The 21,026-nt window shown below is 43.6% G+C and overlaps 2 protein-coding genes across 2 annotated transcripts in view; both read right to left on the bottom strand.

The window, feature by feature from the left end:
- The window catches only part of zgc:85858 (uncharacterized protein LOC405879 homolog), an 8,045-nt gene extending 3,226 nt beyond the window's left edge, over positions 1–4,819 (bottom strand). The window contains exons 1-2 of the mRNA XM_031313780.2: positions 4,538–4,819; positions 1,276–1,351 (exon numbers count right to left, since the gene is read on the bottom strand). Coding sequence (XP_031169640.1) covers positions 1,276–1,351; positions 4,538–4,621 — 160 coding nt within the window. The 5' untranslated portion in view covers positions 4,622–4,819. The remainder of the gene's footprint in view (positions 1–1,275; positions 1,352–4,537) is intronic.
- Positions 4,820–5,968: 1,149 nt separating this feature from the next.
- On the bottom strand, positions 5,969–10,798 carry si:ch73-265d7.2 (C-type natriuretic peptide 2). Its single transcript, XM_031313765.2, has 3 exons — positions 10,535–10,798; positions 7,056–7,151; positions 5,969–6,514 (listed from the first exon to the last, which is right to left on the bottom strand). Exons 2-3 carry the CDS (start codon positions 7,149–7,151, stop codon positions 6,230–6,232), a joined length of 381 nt encoding a protein of 126 aa, XP_031169625.1. The 5' UTR covers positions 10,535–10,798; the 3' UTR covers positions 5,969–6,229.
- Between the last annotated feature and the right edge of the window lie 10,228 nt (positions 10,799–21,026).

The raw sequence follows: 21,026 nt of genomic DNA, 5'->3' as shown, positions 1-21,026 counted from the left end.
ATATAGTAACGTTTTAAATTACTTAAATATATAATAAGTAAACCTAAGTCACCTAATAATAATAATATTAATAATAATAATAATAATAATGTATACTTTGTTAATCCTGCAAGGGGAAATTACAATACCTTACACATAACTACAATAATTTAACAAATAACAGTTACACTATTAACAAGTAACGACTAAATAAATGTTGTTGAGTTGGTATGCCAACCAGCTTCAAACTTTAGCAGTTCTTTTGCAGAGAAATGACCATATTTGCTTCTCTGGTGAGATACTACACCTCTCCTGACTTATGGTGAGCCCAGAGGGAACATATGGCATTTTAAAAGTAGCCTACATTAACGGTAGCTAGCTAACGGTAGACTACAGAGAAAGGGGGATATTTTTACGTCCGTTTCGGAGCGTGTACAAGAAGCCGTCTATCAGCTGTGATTGTAGAGCGCATGTCCGAGAATAGCGCGGACACGTGCTTCACACCGCGAGCGGGCACGGGCGCCACTCGGCTTAAAAGGGAGAAAGAAAAAAGAGTCTGCCGCTGTCCGGAGCGACAGAGGGAAAATATTTCAGTCGGAACCGAAATGAGGAACTGAAATTTGCGTTCTAATCCGGTCTGAATACTAGCGTTTGCGTAGGAACCGGATCCATAGTGGAACCAGGTTTTGGTACCCAACCCTAATAAAAAGTGATGTGAAAAAAAGCCTGCGAGACCATGGTCAAACTGTGTTTGGTCAGTTTGGTCAGATTCTACAGTAACTGTAGGCCGCCATGTTTAATGAACAGAAAGAATATTGACCCATCTCTCAGTTACAGTAACATAGCAGAAGAAGAGTATGCGTGTGTGTGTGTCTGTGTGTGTGTGTGTGTGTGTCTGTGTGTGTCTGTCTGTCTCTGTAGTGTGTGTGTGTGTGTGTGTGTGTGTGTATGTGTGTCTCTCTAGTGTGTGTGTGTGTGTGTGTGTGTGTGTGTGTCTGTAGTGTGTGTGTATGTGTGTGTGTGTGTGTGTGTGTGTATGTGTGTGTTTGTCTCTCTAGTGTGTGTGTGTGTGTGTGTGTGTGTGTGTAGTGTGTGTGTATGTGTGTGTGTGTGTGTCTGTAGTGTGTGTATGTGTGTGTATGTGTGCGTGTCTGTGTGTGTGTGTCTCTAGTGTGTGTGTGTGTGTGTGTGTGTGTCTGTAGTGTGTGTATGTGTGTGTGTGTGTGTGTGTGTGTGTCTCTAGTGTGTGTGTCTCTAGTGTATGTGTGTGTGTGTGTGTGTGTGTCTGAGACTCACCTGATCCACAAACCACGAAAACGAACAGAGCGAGCAGCCACGGACCCACCGGAGACTTCTCCTCGTTTACAGGCCTCTGAAACACACACACACACACACACACACACACACACACACACAATAAGTCGAAGCATATTTGCATCTTTTCTCTATAATAATCACAGCATTCTTTAGGTGCTGGGCATTCTGGGTCATCGTCTCAAGGTACCCCAACATGTTGTACTTCTACTGCTAGGAGATGTACACCTGGACATGGTCAACACCCCGGCCACTACACTCGCTAAGCTCGATGTCCTCAACCTCACTCAAATTATAAACTAACCCACGAGAAACACCCTCAAACCCGTTACCACGGCCACCCTCACAGACATGGCTCTGACCGCCCTGCCCTGTCAACACACCCAGCTGTCTTCCACCAGGATCTCAGCCATCACCGCCTGACTGACTGCATCCACAATGGGCCCGCGGTCAAACCTCCACCACTCACCTCTCTCACACGTTGTCTTAAAGGTCCCATATTATGAGATCAATCTCTTTTTCTGGGATTTGGGGTATTTAGTGTCTCTGGTGCTTCATACTAACTTTGATAACCCTCCATGGTGTTTAGAGTGAGATACGGTTTCTGAATGTGTCCTGCCTTCAGTCTCTGGGTGAGCTGGTCAACATCTGCACGGCTTTCTACGTCACTAGCTGAGACGAGGGGGCTAGGGGGCTAACCGTTAGCATGCTAGCTCGTTCTCAATGGCTAAACACTGCTACAACACACACTAGTTCACCATAATCTACTAAAGAACTACTTCCATGTCCCTGTTCTGCAGGTATTCACACAAAGTTGGAAGAAGTCTCCCGGCTAATCCTGCCTTGTTCTACTGAAGTTGGAGAAACAGCTAGCTAGCTCATGTAGTCCTTACCTAGCTACTGATCATGTGATCTTACCTAGCTACTGATCATGTAGTCCTTACCTAGCCATAACCGATTATTTCTGTTTATAATTTAATGCATGCCTAACCTTTCTGTTTACATATTCTGGTATGTTTGGCACATTCAGGAAGTGCCATGTGCTCAGTGCTCGAGTTTTATATGTCCAGTTTATTTAGTATTAAAAGGATGGAGAACAAGAACTCCTCCTCCCAGCTGCCCACGGCCCTGAGATCTGCTAATATCAGAACTACCGATATGTCCATGATCTGAGATCATTTCAACAAGCATTTCGCTGAAGCCGGTCATGCTTTCCATCTGGCGGCCGGCCGGCCGCCAGATGGAAAGCATGACCGGCTTCAGCGAAATGCTGCTCAGCTGTATATAATATGAAAACCCTGATCCCTATTTCCTAAAATACTGTTTACTAATACCGTTACACTAGCAGTATACTGACTTTTTTACTACATTTGACATTCTTACAGACAGTCATTTCAGGTTTAGTGTTACCTCTGATCTACATCAGTAAGTACACCAGAAACTGCACCAACTGTATATTTGGCTCTTCACTACGTTTTAGCTTCCTACAGACTGTCTGTCTATGCTTATTACGTTATAATTATCTAACGGTTCTAAATCACTAACCGGTACACATTTTGCACTATGTGTATTTTGACCCTTTAAGCGGTGCTACAGATGGTCTATTAATGTATACTGCGTTATCTCCTCATCACTTCTGCATATCCCTCGGCTTACTCACACCACACGCTTGTGTCAGCCTTGTAATGCCTACTTATTCTGCACTTTATGCAGCCTTTATGTAGCCTTTATGCAGCCTTTATGTAGCCTTTATGCACATACAGTATGTAGAAACTGTACGTTGTCTCGCATGCTCACGCTTTCTTGACCAGGTCGCCGTTGCCCATGAGAACCTGTTCTCAACGGCCTACCTGGTTAAATTAAGGCTAAACAGTTCTCACACAAGGCATGTAAGACATGCAGTAAGACACCAGGAGAGTAAGACATGCAGTAAGACACCAGGAGAGTAAGACATGCAGTAAGACACCAGGAGAGTAAGACATGCAGTAAGACACCAGGAGAGTAAGACATGCAGTAAGACACCAGAGAGCTCACAGAGAGCTGCTCATCACACTGACTACACATCTGATAAGAAGACGCAAAGGGGGGTTTTACACACTTCAGAGAAATTAAGGAAGTCGTAATGTTTCAAGAAAGAAGTCGTGAAAAAAGTCATAATATTATAATGAAAAACAAAGAGCGGGCTGATGGTCAGCTTCACACAGCTACTGAAGACAAAGACTTTTAAAGTGAGAAACTAAATCATATTCAATCTAATCTCAGATATCTGAAGTCAGAATTATGAGAAACTCTGATATCTTTATCAGGGAAAAGCTTAAATTATTTAGAATAAACTGTGAGAATACTGTTCTACTCTAAATACTGCTTTCCAAAATGTGTGTTTGGCATAATAAAAAAGGCCTGCTGTAAACACACTGACAGCACCCTGCTCACCAAACTCCATTGAGAAATCTGAATATTTAACGCTGCGTTCTACGTTTGCCGACGTAACTAAAAAAATAAAATACGATACGTGATATTTATTCAAACAGTTTGGATCTCCTCTTAAATTCGTCATATGTATAATTCGCATATCACGACTTATTTTCAGCCACTCTCTCAGTATCCCGCGGCGCATCCGCCCACTGCAGTGTTTACAACATACAAGATGCGCGAGAACGGGTTTACAAAAGTTTAAAAATCTCACCAAACTAACCAAAACCTGTAAACTGCGTGAACGCCGAATGAAAGACTGTATGTAAAGCAATCTAGAAAATGCCTTAAGTTATATATTTACAGTTTGTAGCTCTGTGGGAACGCGAAACCAAATTAAAGTGCTAGATTTGTGAAAGGAGTCCGGCTCTCTGTCACTTCATTCATACGTTAGCCAGTCAGCAGAAGCCAAAGACCAGCGTCCGGCTGCTATCCGTTCATTTATAATCGACAATAATGTGTAAATACGACGTTAGCTTTATATTGTGTTGATAGAAAAAACGGCTCACTTGTGTCACTAGCTGCTAATGCTAAAGCTAAGTTAGCTCTACCGATGCTACATTAAGAGCTAGCGGCTGGTTCGAGGACTTATTTTAAACCTACAAACCTAAATTACAGCCGGGATATTCTGCACTTTGGAGAAGAAAAGACATGTTTTAATACATCGGACCGTCCGCAGCTGTGTAGCGGAGCAGGGATCAGTGACAGAACGTCAGCCGTTAGCCGTTAGCAGTTAGCAGTTAACCGTTAGCCTGGCTGTCAGGGACGTTACCGAGGTTTTCTGGACGTGTCCCCGCTGTGTGATGGTCTTGCTGTGCCTCTCGTTCGCCACTTTCATCCGCTGCACCGCCGACATGTTTCAGGAGTCTCGAGCAGTCTGGACCAGGACGACTGAGAGCCGGGAGCAACCGGGAGAAAGAGAGAGGAGGAGTAGGAGGAGAAGAAGGGCAGAGGCGCCGGTAACCGGAGAAAATGTCCCGCTGGACGAGGCTCTCTGCCACCGGGGCTGTTTCCGTGTAGCTGGGCAGCTTGCTGCCTGTTAGCCGAACGAGCTAACCGTCAACATGACAAAGCGCCCCCTAATGGCGGGAAGATAGCATTACTATTATTTTTTTTATTTTCTTTTATTTATAAAAAAAACTATTTAGTAAACACATAAATAATTAAAGAAATGATGAATAAAAAATATATAATAAAAAAAAATTGTAAAATGTGTAAATATAGTTGGATGACGTCATATTACTTTGAAATGTAATCAGTTACTGGATACAAATTGCATGGCAATTTTGTTTGTAATTAATAACGTAATTCATTCATTTGATTACTTTAAAAAAGAAGTAGTTAGATCTGAATACTTTTGGATTACTTCAAAATCAGATATTAAAATATTGCATCTGCGCTTTTTACAATTTTTTTTTACAAAAATAAAAATAAACACATACTAAAATACACACACATAATCAAGACATTACAAACGGCTCTAAAAACCCGAAACAGCCCCGAAATCACCATTACCAAACCCACCAGGCTTCATGTAAATAATCAGTACTTTTAGCGTGTATAGAGCCAGCATATTTCCACCAGACTCCATGTAAATAATCAGGACTTTTAGCGTGTATAGAGCCAGCATATTTCCACCAGACTCCATGTAAATAATCAGGACTTTTAGCGTGTATAGAGCCAGCATATTTCCACCAGACTCCATGTAAATAATCAGGACTTTTAGCGTGTATAGAGCCAGCATATTTCCACCAGACTCCATGTAAATAATCAGGACTTTTAGCGTGTATAGAGCCAGCATATCTCCACCAGACTCCATGTAAATAATCAGGACTTTTAGCGTGTATAGAGCCAGCATATTTCCACATGTAAATGGGTGAATTCAGGGTTTATTTCAACCAAACCAGAGTGGTGATTGTTGGAACAGTGGAAAGATGAACCAAGACGGACTTTGGTAGTTTGATTTAGTTTCTGTCCACTTTGAATGAAGTGTGTTTTACGATGATAAAAGTCCTGATTATTTACATGGAGTCTGGTGTAGTTTGGTGATGGTGATTTCGGGGCTGTTTCATGTTAAACTAAAAGGATCTTACTCTTTAACTAAAAGGTCTATCTCTGTAGGGATCCATCCCATAATGTTGTCAGACACTTAGAATACTTAGTTAATGACAAAATAAAGCAACAAGAGCCGAGTGGAGTTTCTCTTTTATTCTATTTTATTACATCCTGCAGTCAGACTGCAGCTGGTCCACACACACACACACACACACACACACACACACACACACACACACACAGACACAAATACACACACACACAGACACACACACACACACACAGTGTCTGCTGGCTGTTTTGGAGCCAGGGGTCAGGGGTCGTCGGCAGGAAGTGTCCGCCTGTGTTTGTTAGTAAAGTTCCAACGTGAAGTCCACGCGGGGGTCAGTCCGTTGCCACGATAACGTCTCTAACATCCCAGGCCGCTGATGGAGCCGATGCGGTCCATCTTCATCCCGAAGCAACCTCCTCTTCCTCCGAACATCGACTTCCTGCTGCGCCGACGCGACATCCTCTGCCGCTGCACGAAGTCCAGGAAGAAACGGGGAACCGCCGCCCGCTGGCCGGCCAATCGGCTCGCAGCAGCCAGGGGGAAGGGGGAGGGAGGGCCGGCCGAGCCCTCTGTGATGTCATCAGAGGTGGGAGGGGCCGAGATGAGGGAAGAGAGGCGGGCGCCGAACAGAGAGCGTAACACCTGAGGAGAAACACGGTTTAACTCAAACATCGGACAAAACATTAAAAAAGATCGGAAAAAAACATCGGACAAAACATCGGACAAAACATTAAAAAAGATCGGAAAAAACATCGCCCAAAACGTTAAAAAAGATCGGAAAAAAGATCGGAAAAAACATCGGACAACACATCGGACAAAACATTAAAAAAGATCGGAAAAAAACATCTCCCAAAACGTTCAAAAAGATCGGAAAAAAGATCGGAAAAAACATCGGACAACACATCGGACAAAACATTAAAAAAGATCGGAAAAAACATCGCCAAAATGTTAAAAAGGATCAGAATAAAACATCGAAAATAACATTAGAAAAGATCGGAAAAAACATTGGACAAAATATCGCTAAAACGTTAAAAAAAAATTCTTTAAAAAAAAAAAGGCAAAAACAGCAAAACTTTTGAAAATTTGACTTTTCTCCTACAATGACCTGACTGATGAAGATGATGATGAGGATGATGATGAAGATGAAGATGAAGATGAAGATGAAGATGACGTGTCACCAGACCTGTTTGTCGTCTGGTTGAGGCGAAGGTCTCGTCTCCACGGCGATAGTGAGGAAGAGCAGGACAAGAGGAACCAGAGAAGAAGAAGAAGCCGCCATCTTTATTTGGAGGGAAAAAACAAATCAATAAACATCATATCATCACAGAGACATTCCCTGCCCTGTGATTGGCTGGAGATCCAGACCTTTCCCTGCCCTGTGATTGGCTGGAGATCCTCTCAGCTCTCTGGTAGCAGGAGAACGGTTCAAGGGGGTCAGCTTCTCCTCGGACCACGAACCTCCTATGGCGCCATTTTGATGCTACCAAGCCATCACCTCCCGTTAGCATCCCATTGACTGCCATTCATTCTGACGTCACTTTGACAGAGAATAACTTTACATCTGAAGAGTTTAAAGACTCTATTTGTCCGTTGTTTATTTCTAAAGAAACACGACAATGTATAAAAGGCTCCATTACCTTGTACCTCACGTTATGGCTCCGTAGCAGACGTTTTTATAAAAATAGGCTAACGATTGGGTCATAACCACGAGACTTACTGTCTCATAGTAGAGGAATTACCGTATAGTACAGGAGAAGCTCTCAGGCAGTTTGGACTTCCATTAGCTGTTTAAGTTTAATTCCTAATGTTAACTATCATTTTAGTGATCAATAATTAGCCTGTGTCTATGTTATCTCCTTACATATACCTACGCTCTCCGTCTCTGCTAGATTGGGAATGATTGAGATTTCTCTTGGCACAGCTACCAGAAGACTTCCAACTTTCAGACAGGTTGCTCACGTCACATCTACGTCTTCAAGCTCAGTTGGAGGCTGCTCAGTAACGCTCAGCCATCACCGGGAAAGAGACTTCACTGGTCTCCGTCCAGAGACACGGGACCTGCTGGTCCATTCTTATATACTGTCTATGGAACGGTTCCCCCCTGGTCATTTCATTGGTACCCAACAAAATGGCCATTGTTGGTAGTTGTCATAGTAACTATGTTTCCATCCACACGTTTTTATCCGAATTAAGTGATATTGAATGAAAAATGCCTCATGGAAACAATTGAATTTCATGAATATTGACTCAAAGGAAATACGTTCGGTCTCATCGGATTTCCTCTTGATCGATATACGGCTTATGTGATAAACGCTGATGGAAACTAATGTAAGATTAAGTTTTAGGTAATTTTATGGTTGCAACCCGCCACAAAACGAAGAAGAAGAAGTTGTAGTTCATTTCCGTCCAGTATTTCCTCTCTGTTTGCACACATGGCGGGCGTCAACAAAGACAGATGGAAGTGGACCAACGAGGAGACCAGAGACTTTTTGAATTTAATTTACGAGCAAAATATAACGCTGTCGTTCCCACACCACAGGCCGCCTCCGCTGTCGTCGGGCATTTATTACATCTGCATCACCATAGCAACGTGTTGATAGCGTCGTTGTTTTCTTATTATAGCGTGATATGTCGCTATCAGCTGGCACATAAGCTCTATTACAACTCGTGCAGTATTGATCATTTGTTGGTAGATGGCGCCATCCATTTTGTCTAGCAAACTTTGTTCGCAAACATTAACTTGTTAGACCCAGCAGCAGTGGGTCAGACCGCTAACGTTAGACCAGCAGCAGTGGGTCAGCGGACCGCTAACATTAGACCCAGCAGCAGTGGGTCAGACCGCTAACGTTAGACCCAGCAGCAGTGGGTCAGACCGCTAACGTTAGACCCAGCAGCAGTGGGTCAGCGGACCGCTAACGTTAGACCCAGCAGCAGTGGGTCAGCGGACCGCTAACGTTAGACCCAGCAGCTGTGGGTCAGACCGCTAACGTTAGACCAGCAGCAGTGGGTCAGCGGACCGCTAACGTTAGACCCAGCAGCAGTGGGTCAGCGGACCGCTAACGTTAGACCCAGCAGCAGTGGGTCAGCGGACCGCTAATGTTAATACAACCCGCATCAGTATAGACCAGTCCCTCCAGAAAAACGTGATTATGCGATCTCATAATTCAATGCATAATCAGCCACAGTCCGCATATTTATTTCGAGGGCTGCATTTTTCCAAATACGCCGCACTTTCGCTGCATAAATTGCCGATTTCCGCGCAAAATATGCAGGGCTTGCATGATTTCATAATCCCCACATATTCCTTGCAAAAAAGTCACATATATCTTAGCAGAAAGTTATGAAATGTTGCGTTTACTTCACACAAGAGCAGCCAATTTTTGCAAGTTCCCGCAATTTCATCGCATAAGATTACATAAACATCCTGCATATTCCATCGCATTTTTTAAGAAAACGTGACGCATAATCAAGAATTTTAGCCCAAAACAATCACAAAAAAACTAATTTTTCTCATTTTTCTGGAAGGACTGATATGGGGGTACCCCGTTTACCACATAGTGGTACAGATCAGCACCAGTATATATTGTATATATAGTGATTATGTGATCTCATAATTCAATGCATAATCAGCCAAAGTCTGCATATTTATTTCGGGGGACTCATTTTTTCAAATACGCCGCAGTTTCGCTGCATAAATTGCCAATTTCCGCGCAAAATATGCGGGGCTTGCATGATTTCATAATCCCGGCATTTTCATTGCAAAAAAGTCACATATATATCTTAGCAGAAAGTTGAAAAAATGTTGCGTTTACTTCACACAAGAGCAGCCATTTTCCCCTGTTGCCATGGGAACGTTATGAAGTGACGTAATTATGCGACGTGAACATCATGATGAAGTCATGATGAAACCGCAGATTTTGCAAGTTCCCGCAATTTCATCGCATAAAGTTGCATAAATATCCTGCATATTGCATTGCATTTTTTAAGAAAATGTGCCGCATAATCAAGGATTTTAGGCCGCAACAATCATAAAAAAACTCCACACCAGCACCAGTATATGGGGGTACCCCGTGTAGCCCATAGTGGTCGTATAGCGCTCTTTGTGAGCACCTACCAGACGCCGTGCCTCGACCGGTGACGGCACGACAACGTGAAGCCATACATACAGTTTATTTAGTGTTGTGTATTTCAAACTGATTGAAACTAATTAAACTTTCTGCTCGTCTACTACTGTTTAGCTTGTGCTTCCGCCGTCCGTCATGGCGTGCTCACGTGGTCACGTGGTCATTGTCACGTGGTCGTGGTCACGTGTTTGCAAAGGGTCTATACTGAAGTTTATACGTTACCATGGCGATGGTACATATACATATGGCTGCTCCTCTGACCGTTCTACGACGTTGATTTGAATGAAAATGGCCTTTCTATTCATTTCATTTCTATGGAGTATTTTAACTGCTGTGTGTGTGTGTGTGTGTGTGTGTGTGTGTGTATCTCTATGTCTGTGTGTGTGTGTGTGTGTGTATGTGTGTGTATGTGTGTGTGTCTCTCTGTGTGTGTGTGTGTGTGTGTGTGTGTGTGTGTGTGTATCTCTATGTCTGTGTGTGTGTGTGTGTATGTGTGTGTGTGTGTGTGTGTGTGTGTGTGAATAGCAGCAGAACGTACCGTAACAGAAGGATGAAGAGAAATATTCCAACAAAAATCCAAAAAGTTCTGCAGAAAGATTTTGCTGCTCGTCGATCAGAAAGTTTCCCTCCAATAACAGCTGATTGATGATTGGACTCTGATTGGTTCAGTCTGTCCTGCTGCAGCGTCAGGACGGGTCTGACTGCCCACGCCGCATGCCGCATTATATACAGCCACGCTGTGATGTCACACATTCCTCACCCCCGGCAACGGAGCACACACACACACACACACACACACACACACACACACACACACTGAATGGTGTGAAAAGTTGAGCCATAGAGGAAGAAAGACGTTTAAATGTTCACAGAACTAATTGACAGATCACTTTTTAATCACGCAGTCATGCAGTGATCTGTAGAGCACCGGTTCCCAACCTGTGGTCCGGGGACCCCCAGGAGGACCTCAGTGGTTACAGGGGGGTCTCAACAGTCCACTTTAGTTCATGAGATCATGGGGGAGGAGACTGAAGTGTCCATCACTGAAGGTTTAACTGACGTTAAGGTCAGTATTCTCTAACTGTTCTGACATCATGCATGGGAGAAATTATGTAACGCTAACGTGTGGTGAATTTAGGAGAAATCTACAGACACAACACACACACACACACACACACACACACAGCCTGACACACACACACACACACACAACACACACACACACACACACACACACACACACACACACACACACACACACACACACACACACACACACACAGAGACAGCCTGACACACACACGCACACACACATACACACACACACACACACACACACACACACACACACACACACACACACACACACACAGTCAGACAGACAGACAGACAGACACACACACACACACACACATAGAGACAGACAGACAGACACACACACACACACACACACACACACACAGACAGACAGACAGACAGACAGTATATATTTTAATAAGTTTTATTCTACTTGGTTTAAGAATGCTTGATTCTGATTGGCTGGGAGGAGGGCATGGTTGCCCGCTGACTGAGCACAGCGTCATCAAATAATAGATCAATACGCCACTTGGATTTTTTTTCTATCACAGAAATTTCAACATGAGGTCCATTCTAAAAATAAACCTTGTTTAAAAAAGTTTCTAAAATGTGTCAGAAATCTAACGGAGGTACGTAGTTTCACCAGAGAGATACAACGTAGCAACTACGTTATTAAACTAACGTTAGCGATCAGATACGACGTAGCAACTACGTTATTAAACTAACGTTAGCGATCAGATACGACGTAGCAACTACGTTATTAAACTAGCTAGTGATCAGATACGACGTAGCAACTACGTTATTAAACTAACGTTAGCGATCAGATACGACGTAGCAACTATGTTATTAAACTAACGTTAGCGATCAGATACGACGTAGCAACTACGTTATTAAACTAACGTTAGTGATCAGATACGACGTAGCAACTACGTTATTAAACTAACGTTCGTGATCAGATACGACGTAGCAACTACGTTATTAAACTAACGTTAGTGATCAGATACGACGTAGCAACTACGTTATTAAACTAACGTTAGCGATCAGATACGACGTAGCAACTACGTTATTAAACTAACGTTAGCGATCAGATACGACGTAGCAACTACGTTATTAAACTAACGTTAGTGATCAGATACGACGTAGCAACTACGTTATTAAACTAACATTCGTGATCAGATACAACGTAGCAACTACGTTATTAAACTAACGTTAGTGATCGGATACAACGTAGCAACTACGTTATTAAACTAACGTTAGTGATCGGATACAACGTAGCAACTACGTTATTAAACTAACGTTAGCGATCAGATACGACGTAGCAACTACGTTATTAAACTAACGTTAGCGATCAGATACGACGTAGCAACTACGTTATTAAACTAACGTTAGTGATCAGATACGACGTAGCAACTACGTTATTAAACTAACATTCGTGATCAGATACAACGTAGCAACTACGTTATTAAACTAACGTTAGTGATCGGATACAACGTAGCAACTACGTTATTAAACTAACGTTAGCGATCAGATACAACGTAGCAACTACGTTATTAAACTAGCTAGTGATCAGATACGACGTAGCAACTACGTTATTAAACTGACGTTAGCGATCAGATACGACGTAGCAACTACGTTATTAAACTAACGTTAGTGATCAGATACGACGTAGCAACTACGTTATTAAACTAACGTTAGTGATCAGATACGACGTAGCAACTACGTTATTAAACTAACGTTAGTGATCAACGTAGCAACTACGTTATTAAACTAACGTTAGCGATCAGATACGACGTAGCAACTACGTTATTAAACTAACGTTAGCGATCAGATACAACGTAGCAACTACGTTATTAAACTGACGTTAGCGATCAGATACGACGTAGCAACTACGTTATTAAACTAACGTTAGTGATCAGATACGACGTAGCAACTACGTTATTAAACTAACGTTAGTGATCAACGTAGCAACTACGTTATTAAACTAACGTTAGCGATCAGATACAACGTAGCAACTACGTTATTAAACTAACGTTAGTGATCAGATACGACGTAGCAACTACGTTATTAAACTGACGTTAGCGATCAGATACGACGTAGCAACTACGTTATTAAACTAACGTTAGTGATCAGATATGACGTAGCAACTACGTTATTAAACTAACGTTAGTGATCAACGTAGCAACTACGTTATTAAACTAACGTTAGCGATCAGATACAACGTAGCAACTAGGTTATTAAACTAGCTAGTGATCAGATACGACGTAGCAACTACGTTATTAAACTGACGTTAGCGATCAGATACGACGTAGCAACTACATTATTAAACTAACGTTAGCGATCAGATACAACGTAGCAACTACGTTATTAAACTAACGTTAGTGATCGGATACGACGTAGCAACTACGTTATTAAACTAGCTAGTGATCAGATGCAGCCTTGTGTGGTCGCTACTTCAGGCCGCAGCAGTAAAAGTTGTTATATTGTTTTGGGGACAATGACATGGCTGATAGCTAGCTTGTCTTGATGATCAACATACTGTGAAATTATTTTTACGGAATGCCAACTGTAAACAATGTTATTGACTTTGGATCTTGCTAGCATAACGTTAGCTTTCTGGCTCGTAGCTGAGCTGAAGGGTTCTATCAGCTGAGCGGACTATATAAATATCTCCCGTTGCTAAGGGAGGCAAGTCGTATCTAAGGTCCTTCCTATTTCCTGGAGCAGTGAACAACGTTTGCATTGCATAAGAACCTTATAGGATGGGAATGATTGTTCCAGGTATTAGTCAAACCGTCAGGCGTAACCAGGGAAACAGAGTTATTGTTTCAGCTACAGCTGAGCTAACGTTATTCACCGTAGTTCTAAAGGGGACTACTGTCTGAGGGAGATGAACTCAAACAGAGTATACATTTAATAAGCATGCAATACGAATAAGAAAAAGAATAATTATTAAAGTTTTTTAATTGTTTTATTATGTTGGCAAGTAAGAAGTAGAATAAACGGGATAATCACCTCAAGGCAGGGTTATAAACAGTTTGATATGCCCGGCTTGTGGCTTGTGGATGTTTCCTGTTTTATTTTGACGGTCTTGTATTCTGTCTTGTCTTGTTTTACTTCCTGTGTTTCCCCCCCCCTTGTGATTGCCCTAATGTGTTTCACCTGTTTCCCAGCTTTGTGTCACCTGTCTTTTGTTTCCTCGTTACCCGGTGTATTTAGTCTTTGTCTTCCCCCTGTCCGGTGTCAGATCATTTTGGTGTTTGTAGTATGTCCCTGCGTCAGCGTGCTTTGTGTTTTTTCCCGTCAGTTTGTGTTTGTTGCTGTCAGCGTGTCGGTGTGTATTGTCTCCCTGTGTCAGTCACGTCAAGGTCTGTACTCCCTGGTAGTGATGGGCGAACGAAGCCTTGTGAAGCCTCTGAAGCTTCTTCCTGATTGTATCGCAAAATGATCCGAAGCATCAAAGCATCAAAAACAACAGAGTGACATCTGGTGGTCAGTCAGCAGAAATGACAGCGGCTAAACCAAGCTACAACATGAACACAGGAGAGACAGAATGGCCAAACCAAGCTACAACATGAACACAGGAGAGACAGAATGGACAAACCAAGCTACAACATGAACACAGGAGAGACAGAATGGACAAACCAAGCTACAACATGAACACAGGAGAGACAGAATGGCCAAACCAAGCTACAACATGAACACAGGAGAGACAGAATGGCCAAACTAAGCTACAACATGAACACAGGAGAGACAGAATGGACAAACCAAGCTACAACATGAACACAGGAGAGACAGAATGGACAAACCAAGCTACAACATGAACACAGGAGAGACAGAATGGCCAACCAAGCTACAACATGAACACAGGAGAGACAGAATGGCCAAACCAAGCTACAACATGAACACAGGAGAGACAGAATGGCCAAACTAAGCTACAACATGAACACAGGAGAGACAGAATGGACAAACCAAGCTACAACATGAACACAGGAGAGACAGAATGGCCAAACTAAGCTACAACATGAACACAGGAGAGACAGAATGGACAAACCAAGCTACAACATGAACACAGGAGAGACAGAATGGCCAAACTAAGCTACAACATGAACACAGGAGAGACAGAATGGACAAACCAAGCTACAACATGAACACAGGAGAGACAGAATGGACACATGCATATGGCATGACATGACTGAACTTGAATTAAATGACATGAACATGACATAACTGAATTAAAAATATAAAGCCTATGTTTGAATATAACATAATATAATAATATAAATTACTGTGATCAGGATTTGAATGTAAGTATGTTTAATTAGGCTAAATATGGATTCAGTAAACTGCAGCAACAATTCCATCTTCTACGACTACGTAGAATTACGTACAGGTGTATGTAAGTAGGCTAATTTCCATTAAAAGGCTAATCAAATAAATTTCAAGCCACACTCATAAACCCCGCCATGTTCCAGTGAATTCTAACGGGTCGTTGGTAAGCACGCAGCGACATGAATACATGAATCCAGCCAACCCTTCCGGAGTTTCAGTGATCAGTCATCAGTCACGTGCTTATTTCAGTTTGATACGAGCTCCAACACTGCTTCCAACCAGTGGGCTTTATAGAGAAGACACACCAGCCCGATAATCGGCCGTCGGACCGTCTGGCGAGGTCGGTGACTCGAGTCTGTTCGGTGTGTCCCGTGCCGTCGTCCGTCCGAGGAGCCGTCAGCCTTCATTTGGGCCGACCCGACATGTTCAGTCAGAGACAGGACAGTCGGAGACAGGACAGTCAGGACAGTCGGGACTCACCCGGAAATGGGGAGCGGATGAGCCTCTCAAAATCTGACGAAAATCTTTTAAACTGACCTTTGTTGATCTGAAATGAAGACAGATTCAGCAACTGCACGGCCTATTTCTCTCTTAAAATGTTTTCAGAAACACGTTTCGGTGAACTATTTTAGTCCAATATGAGATCGTATTCTGAACGAGCCGCCATGACAGTCTGGCTGTGAATTTCTGGAGACAAAAGAACCACGTGACGCGTTCGTCCAATCAGCTGCCGGTTTTCATTTTCTGGTAAATAATCAGACTGTTAATGGAAACAATACAGAGCAGCGCTGCCTGCTGCTATGGAGACATATTACGTTTCGTGCACGCTCAAGTCGGCGTCTCCTCAGTGTGTTCTGAGGAACTTTTTGGACCTCGGGGACCCGACTGATCAGTCCGACTGGCTTTACTGCCGACGGTCGGCCGTCTGGTTGGTGTGTCAGGGCCTTTAGGGGAGTGATACAAGCTTCGGTGCCTTGGTGTCAAACGTCCCATCACTAGTAAATGGATTTCCTGTTATATGTTTTCCTGGTTTTTGAGCTACTTTTGGTTTTCCTGTCCTTACGCTTTGTATTTTCTGACAGCTGTTTTTGCCCTTGGCTGTTGGGACTCTCTCGTTTTGGCATTGTCCTTGTTTTTTGGTATAATAAACCCCCGAGCTCAAACCTTCTCCTGCCTTCCTGCCTCGTCTCTGCATTTGGGTCCACTAGCCCCTGCTACACTTAACAGGGGGAGGAGACTGAAGTGTCCATCACATGACAATGTTTAACTGACGTTAAGGTCAGTATTCTCTAACTGTTCTGACATCATGCATGGGAGAAATTATGTAACGCTAACGTGTGGTGAATTTAGGAGAAATCTACAGACACAACACACACACACACACACACACACACACACACACACACACACACACACACACACACATACAGACACACACACACACACACACAGACACACACACACACACACACACACACACACACACAGACACACACACACAGACACAGACACACAGACACACAGACACACAGACAGTATATATTTTAATAAGTTGTAAATATTGGGACTAGTTTCTTGTGAAAGCTCACCTGTAGCCGTGATCTTCCTGTCCAATCAGAGAGCAGTATTCTGACGCTGACTCGTCTCCCAGACCTTCCTGACCTCTGACCTTGGTCGGCCTGCCTCGTCGTAAACTGTCACCACGGCGACCGGGTCGTCTTTGGCAACTATTTCCTGTGGAAGGGGGCGGGGCTACTGCAGCGCTGTGTGTTTAATGACCCCCCCCCCGCTGTCTTTGTCCCTCGTCAGACAAAACCCCCGCCCCCCATTCAGCCTCTGACGTCATCAGACACACACACACACACACACACACACACACACACACACACACACACACACACAGGAAGAATGGCTCATCAATCACCTCATTAGAGAAAAAGTCGCTGATCACAAAACCAATCCTCTCTGAGAGAGAGAGCAGGAATGCTGTGTGCGTCACAATAAACACACACACACACACACACACACACACACACACACACACACACACACACACACACACACACACACACACACACACACACACACACACACACACACACACACACACACACATAGAGACACACACACACATACATAGAGACACACACACACACACACACACACACACACACAGGGACACACACACATACATAGAGACACACACACACACACACACACACACACATACATAGTGACACACACACACACACACACACACACACACATACATACATAGAGACACACACGCGCACACACACACACACACACACACACACACACACACACACACACACACACACACACACACACACACACACACACACACATACATACATAGAGACACACACACTCAGCAGGAAACCGATGGAGTGCCTTCTCCAGGTAGGGAATGAGTCCTTACCCCAAGTGAAGGAGTTCAAGTACCTTGGGGTCTTGTTCGCGAGTGAGGGGACAATGGAGCGGGAGATTGGTCGGAGAATCGGCGCAGCGGGTGCGGTATTACATTCAATTTATCGCACCGTTGTGACAAAAAGAGAGCTGAGCCAGAAGGCAAAGCTCTCGATCTACCGGTCAGTTTTCGTTCCTACCCTCACCTATGGTCATGAAGGCTGGGTCATGACCGAAAGAACGAGATCCAGGGTACAAGCGGCCGAAATGGGTTTCCTCAGGAGGGTGGCTGGCATCTCCCTTAGAGATAGGGTGAGAAGCTCAGTCATCCGTGAGGAGCTCGGAGTAGAGCCGCTGCTCCTTCGCGTCGAAAGGAGCCAGTTGAGGTGGTTCGGGCATCTGGTAAGGATGCCCCCTGGGCGCCTCCCTAGGGAGGTGGTCCAGGCGCGTCCAGCTGGGAGGAGGCCTCGGGGAAGACCCAGGACTAGGTGGAGGGATTATATCTCCAACCTGGCCTGGGAACGCCTCGGGATCCCCCAGTCGGAGCTGGTTAATGTGGCTCGGGAAAGGGAAGTTTGGGGTCCCCTGCTGGAGCTGCTACCCCCGCGACCCGTTACCGGATAAGCGGACGAAGATGGATGGATGGATAAGGTCATAAACCTGAAATACAACAAACAAATAATACAATATAATTAATATAATATTCAAATATACCATGTACACATATTATTAAAATAATATAACAATAATAATAATAATAATAATAATAATAATAAAAATAATAATAATAATAATAATAATAATAATAATAATGAAATCAAAGAAGCCTGCAACACCATCAAAATGTGGCAAATCTGGCTTAAAACAACATTGACTACATCACCCAGAATGCCTAGCGCCAGAGGAGCATGCACACAGTGACGCTGTCACAGGACACATGGCTCGTTCATGCCACTTCGGAATGACAGGGACCGCCTCCGTGATTACGTTGTTTTTCCGACTACCAGCGTTCACGTGGTCAGGATGGTCGGGATGCGTGTTCTTCTTCTTCTGTTATATTGGCGTTTGGCATAACAACTTGTTGCATGACTGCCACCAGCTGTTGGCCGTAGCCGAGAGCATCAGGTGGTGAAAACACGGAGGCCACAATAATTTGCTGCTGTTTTCTTATGCGAGCATCCAAACAGCACATCTTGAGGTGTTTGTGTTATCTGCAGGACAACCAACCGGGGATAAGGTGGTGTTTTTTTTTATACATAGGCCTATTTATTAATAATCTGAAATATGTTATGTCTGTATGTTTCTCAGCAGAGGCGTTTGTCCACAATAAATAAGTTTATTGTCATTGAAATATGTTCGGTGAACCAAACTCGCCTCCATCAAACGTCAGTTGTCAACAATGCGTCACCAACTGGGAAACTCAGTTAGCAAAATCTGGCCCCAGTTTCCCACCTCTGATTCCCACAGGAAGGGACGTGAATGTGAATGGACGTTTTTCCGATGTCCATGAACGCACGGACAGAACCCATGCCACCATGTGCCTTGTACAAAGGATTCACACACGCACAAACGCAACATAACGCGGCGCTCCACCCTGGATCACCGACCCAAACCAGCGCCATCACCACCGCCACCAGAAACCAGCAGAGTGCTCTGAACAATCAGCACAACGCAAACGGCTAATGATAGCCTAATGCTACACAGCATCCGGTTCGCTGAGCAACCGCACCTTGCGAGCTACAAGTTACTCTCGGCCAACTTACACCTGCACAGTGAGGTAAACATTCAGTGCTCAAACATAGAAGTGACTTAAACATTATTACTAGGCTGCGTGAGTAGTTAGCAGTTACATACCAACGGGCTGTGTGCTCCTGATGATGGTCTGGGTGAAATGCATAGACTGTATATAAGAATGGACCAGCAGGTCCCGTGTCTCTGGACGGAGACCAGTGAAGTCTCTTTCCCGGTGATGGCTGAGCGTTACTGAGCAGCCTCCAACTGAGCTTGAAGACGTAGATGTGACGTGAGCAACCTGTCTGAAAGTTGGAAGTCTTCTGGTAGCTGTGCCAAGAGAAATCTCAATCATTCCCAATCTAGCAGAGACGGAGAGCGTAGGTATATGTAAGGAGATAACATAGACACAGGCTAATTATTGATCACTAAAATGATAGTTAACATTAGTAATTAAACTTAAACAGCTAATGGAAGTCCAAACTGCCTGAGAGCTTCTCCTGTACTATACGGTAATTCCTCTACTATGAGACAGTAAGTCTCGTGGTTATGACCCAATCGTTAGCCTATTTTTATAAAAACGTCTGCTACGGAGCCATAACGTGAGGTACAAGGTAATGGAGCCTTTTATACATTGTCGTGTTTCTTTAGAAATAAACAATGGACAAATAGAGTCTTTAAACTCTTCAGATGTAAAGTTATTCTCTGTCAAAGTGACGTCAGAATGAATGGCAGTCAATGGGATGCTAACGGGAGCTGATGGCTTGGTAGCATCAACATGGCGCCATAGGAGGTTCGTGTTGTGAGGAGATGCTGACCCCCTTGGTGAAATGAATACCAGGTGCCATAATTAAAGTTTCTAATGAAGCTGCGCATGCACACGTAACGTAAGATATCTGAGCATATAAGAAACTTAAAGAATCTCTCGTTCCCATTGTAACCGAACACATCAGACCCATTTGCTTCTCTTTTTTTCCTTCTTCTCGTGAGTGAGTTAAAGGTCTCAACAAATTCTAAATAAATAACTCAATGTAATAAATAAGTTTGGAATTATTTTTACAACTGAAATTAAAAAAAAATTAATTACAGAGAGAAAGTACTGAAAAAAGTACCGTTGTTTGGACCAAATTTCCGGTACCGGTATCGGTACCCAACCCTAGTCTCTGCATTCTGTTCGCCTTTGTTTCTTGAAATGTTTGATTGTGAAGTTCTGATCTAATTAACAGTCAGTCTGTTAATTAATAAACCATCTGCTGCTGTGTTGTGTCTCCTTCTCTCCATCAGATTCCTGTCAACTCACACTGGACACAAACACAGTGAACAGAAACCTCAAACTGTCTGACAACAACAGGAAGGTGACACATGTGGAGGAGGAGGATCAGCCATATCCTGATCATCCAGAGAGGTTTGACTTCTGGTATCCTCAGCTGCTGTGTAGAGATGGTCTGACACATACACAAACA

The sequence above is a fragment of the Sander lucioperca genome, chromosome 17 (genome assembly GCF_008315115.2).
Source record: "Sander lucioperca isolate FBNREF2018 chromosome 17, SLUC_FBN_1.2, whole genome shotgun sequence".
Taxonomy (NCBI): Eukaryota; Metazoa; Chordata; class Actinopteri; order Perciformes; family Percidae; genus Sander; species Sander lucioperca.
This window is presented reverse-complemented; position numbering and strand designations above follow the sequence as displayed.

Coding starts and splice junctions, on each gene's coding strand:
- si:ch73-265d7.2 (XM_031313765.2), bottom strand. CDS start 7,151: ATGGCGGCTTCTTCTTCTTCTCTGGTTCCTCTTGTCCTGCTCTTCCTC. Junction 6,515..7,055: donor CTCAACCAGACGACAAACAG/GTCTGGTGACAC, acceptor GTTTCTCCTCAG/GTGTTACGCTCTCTGTTCGG.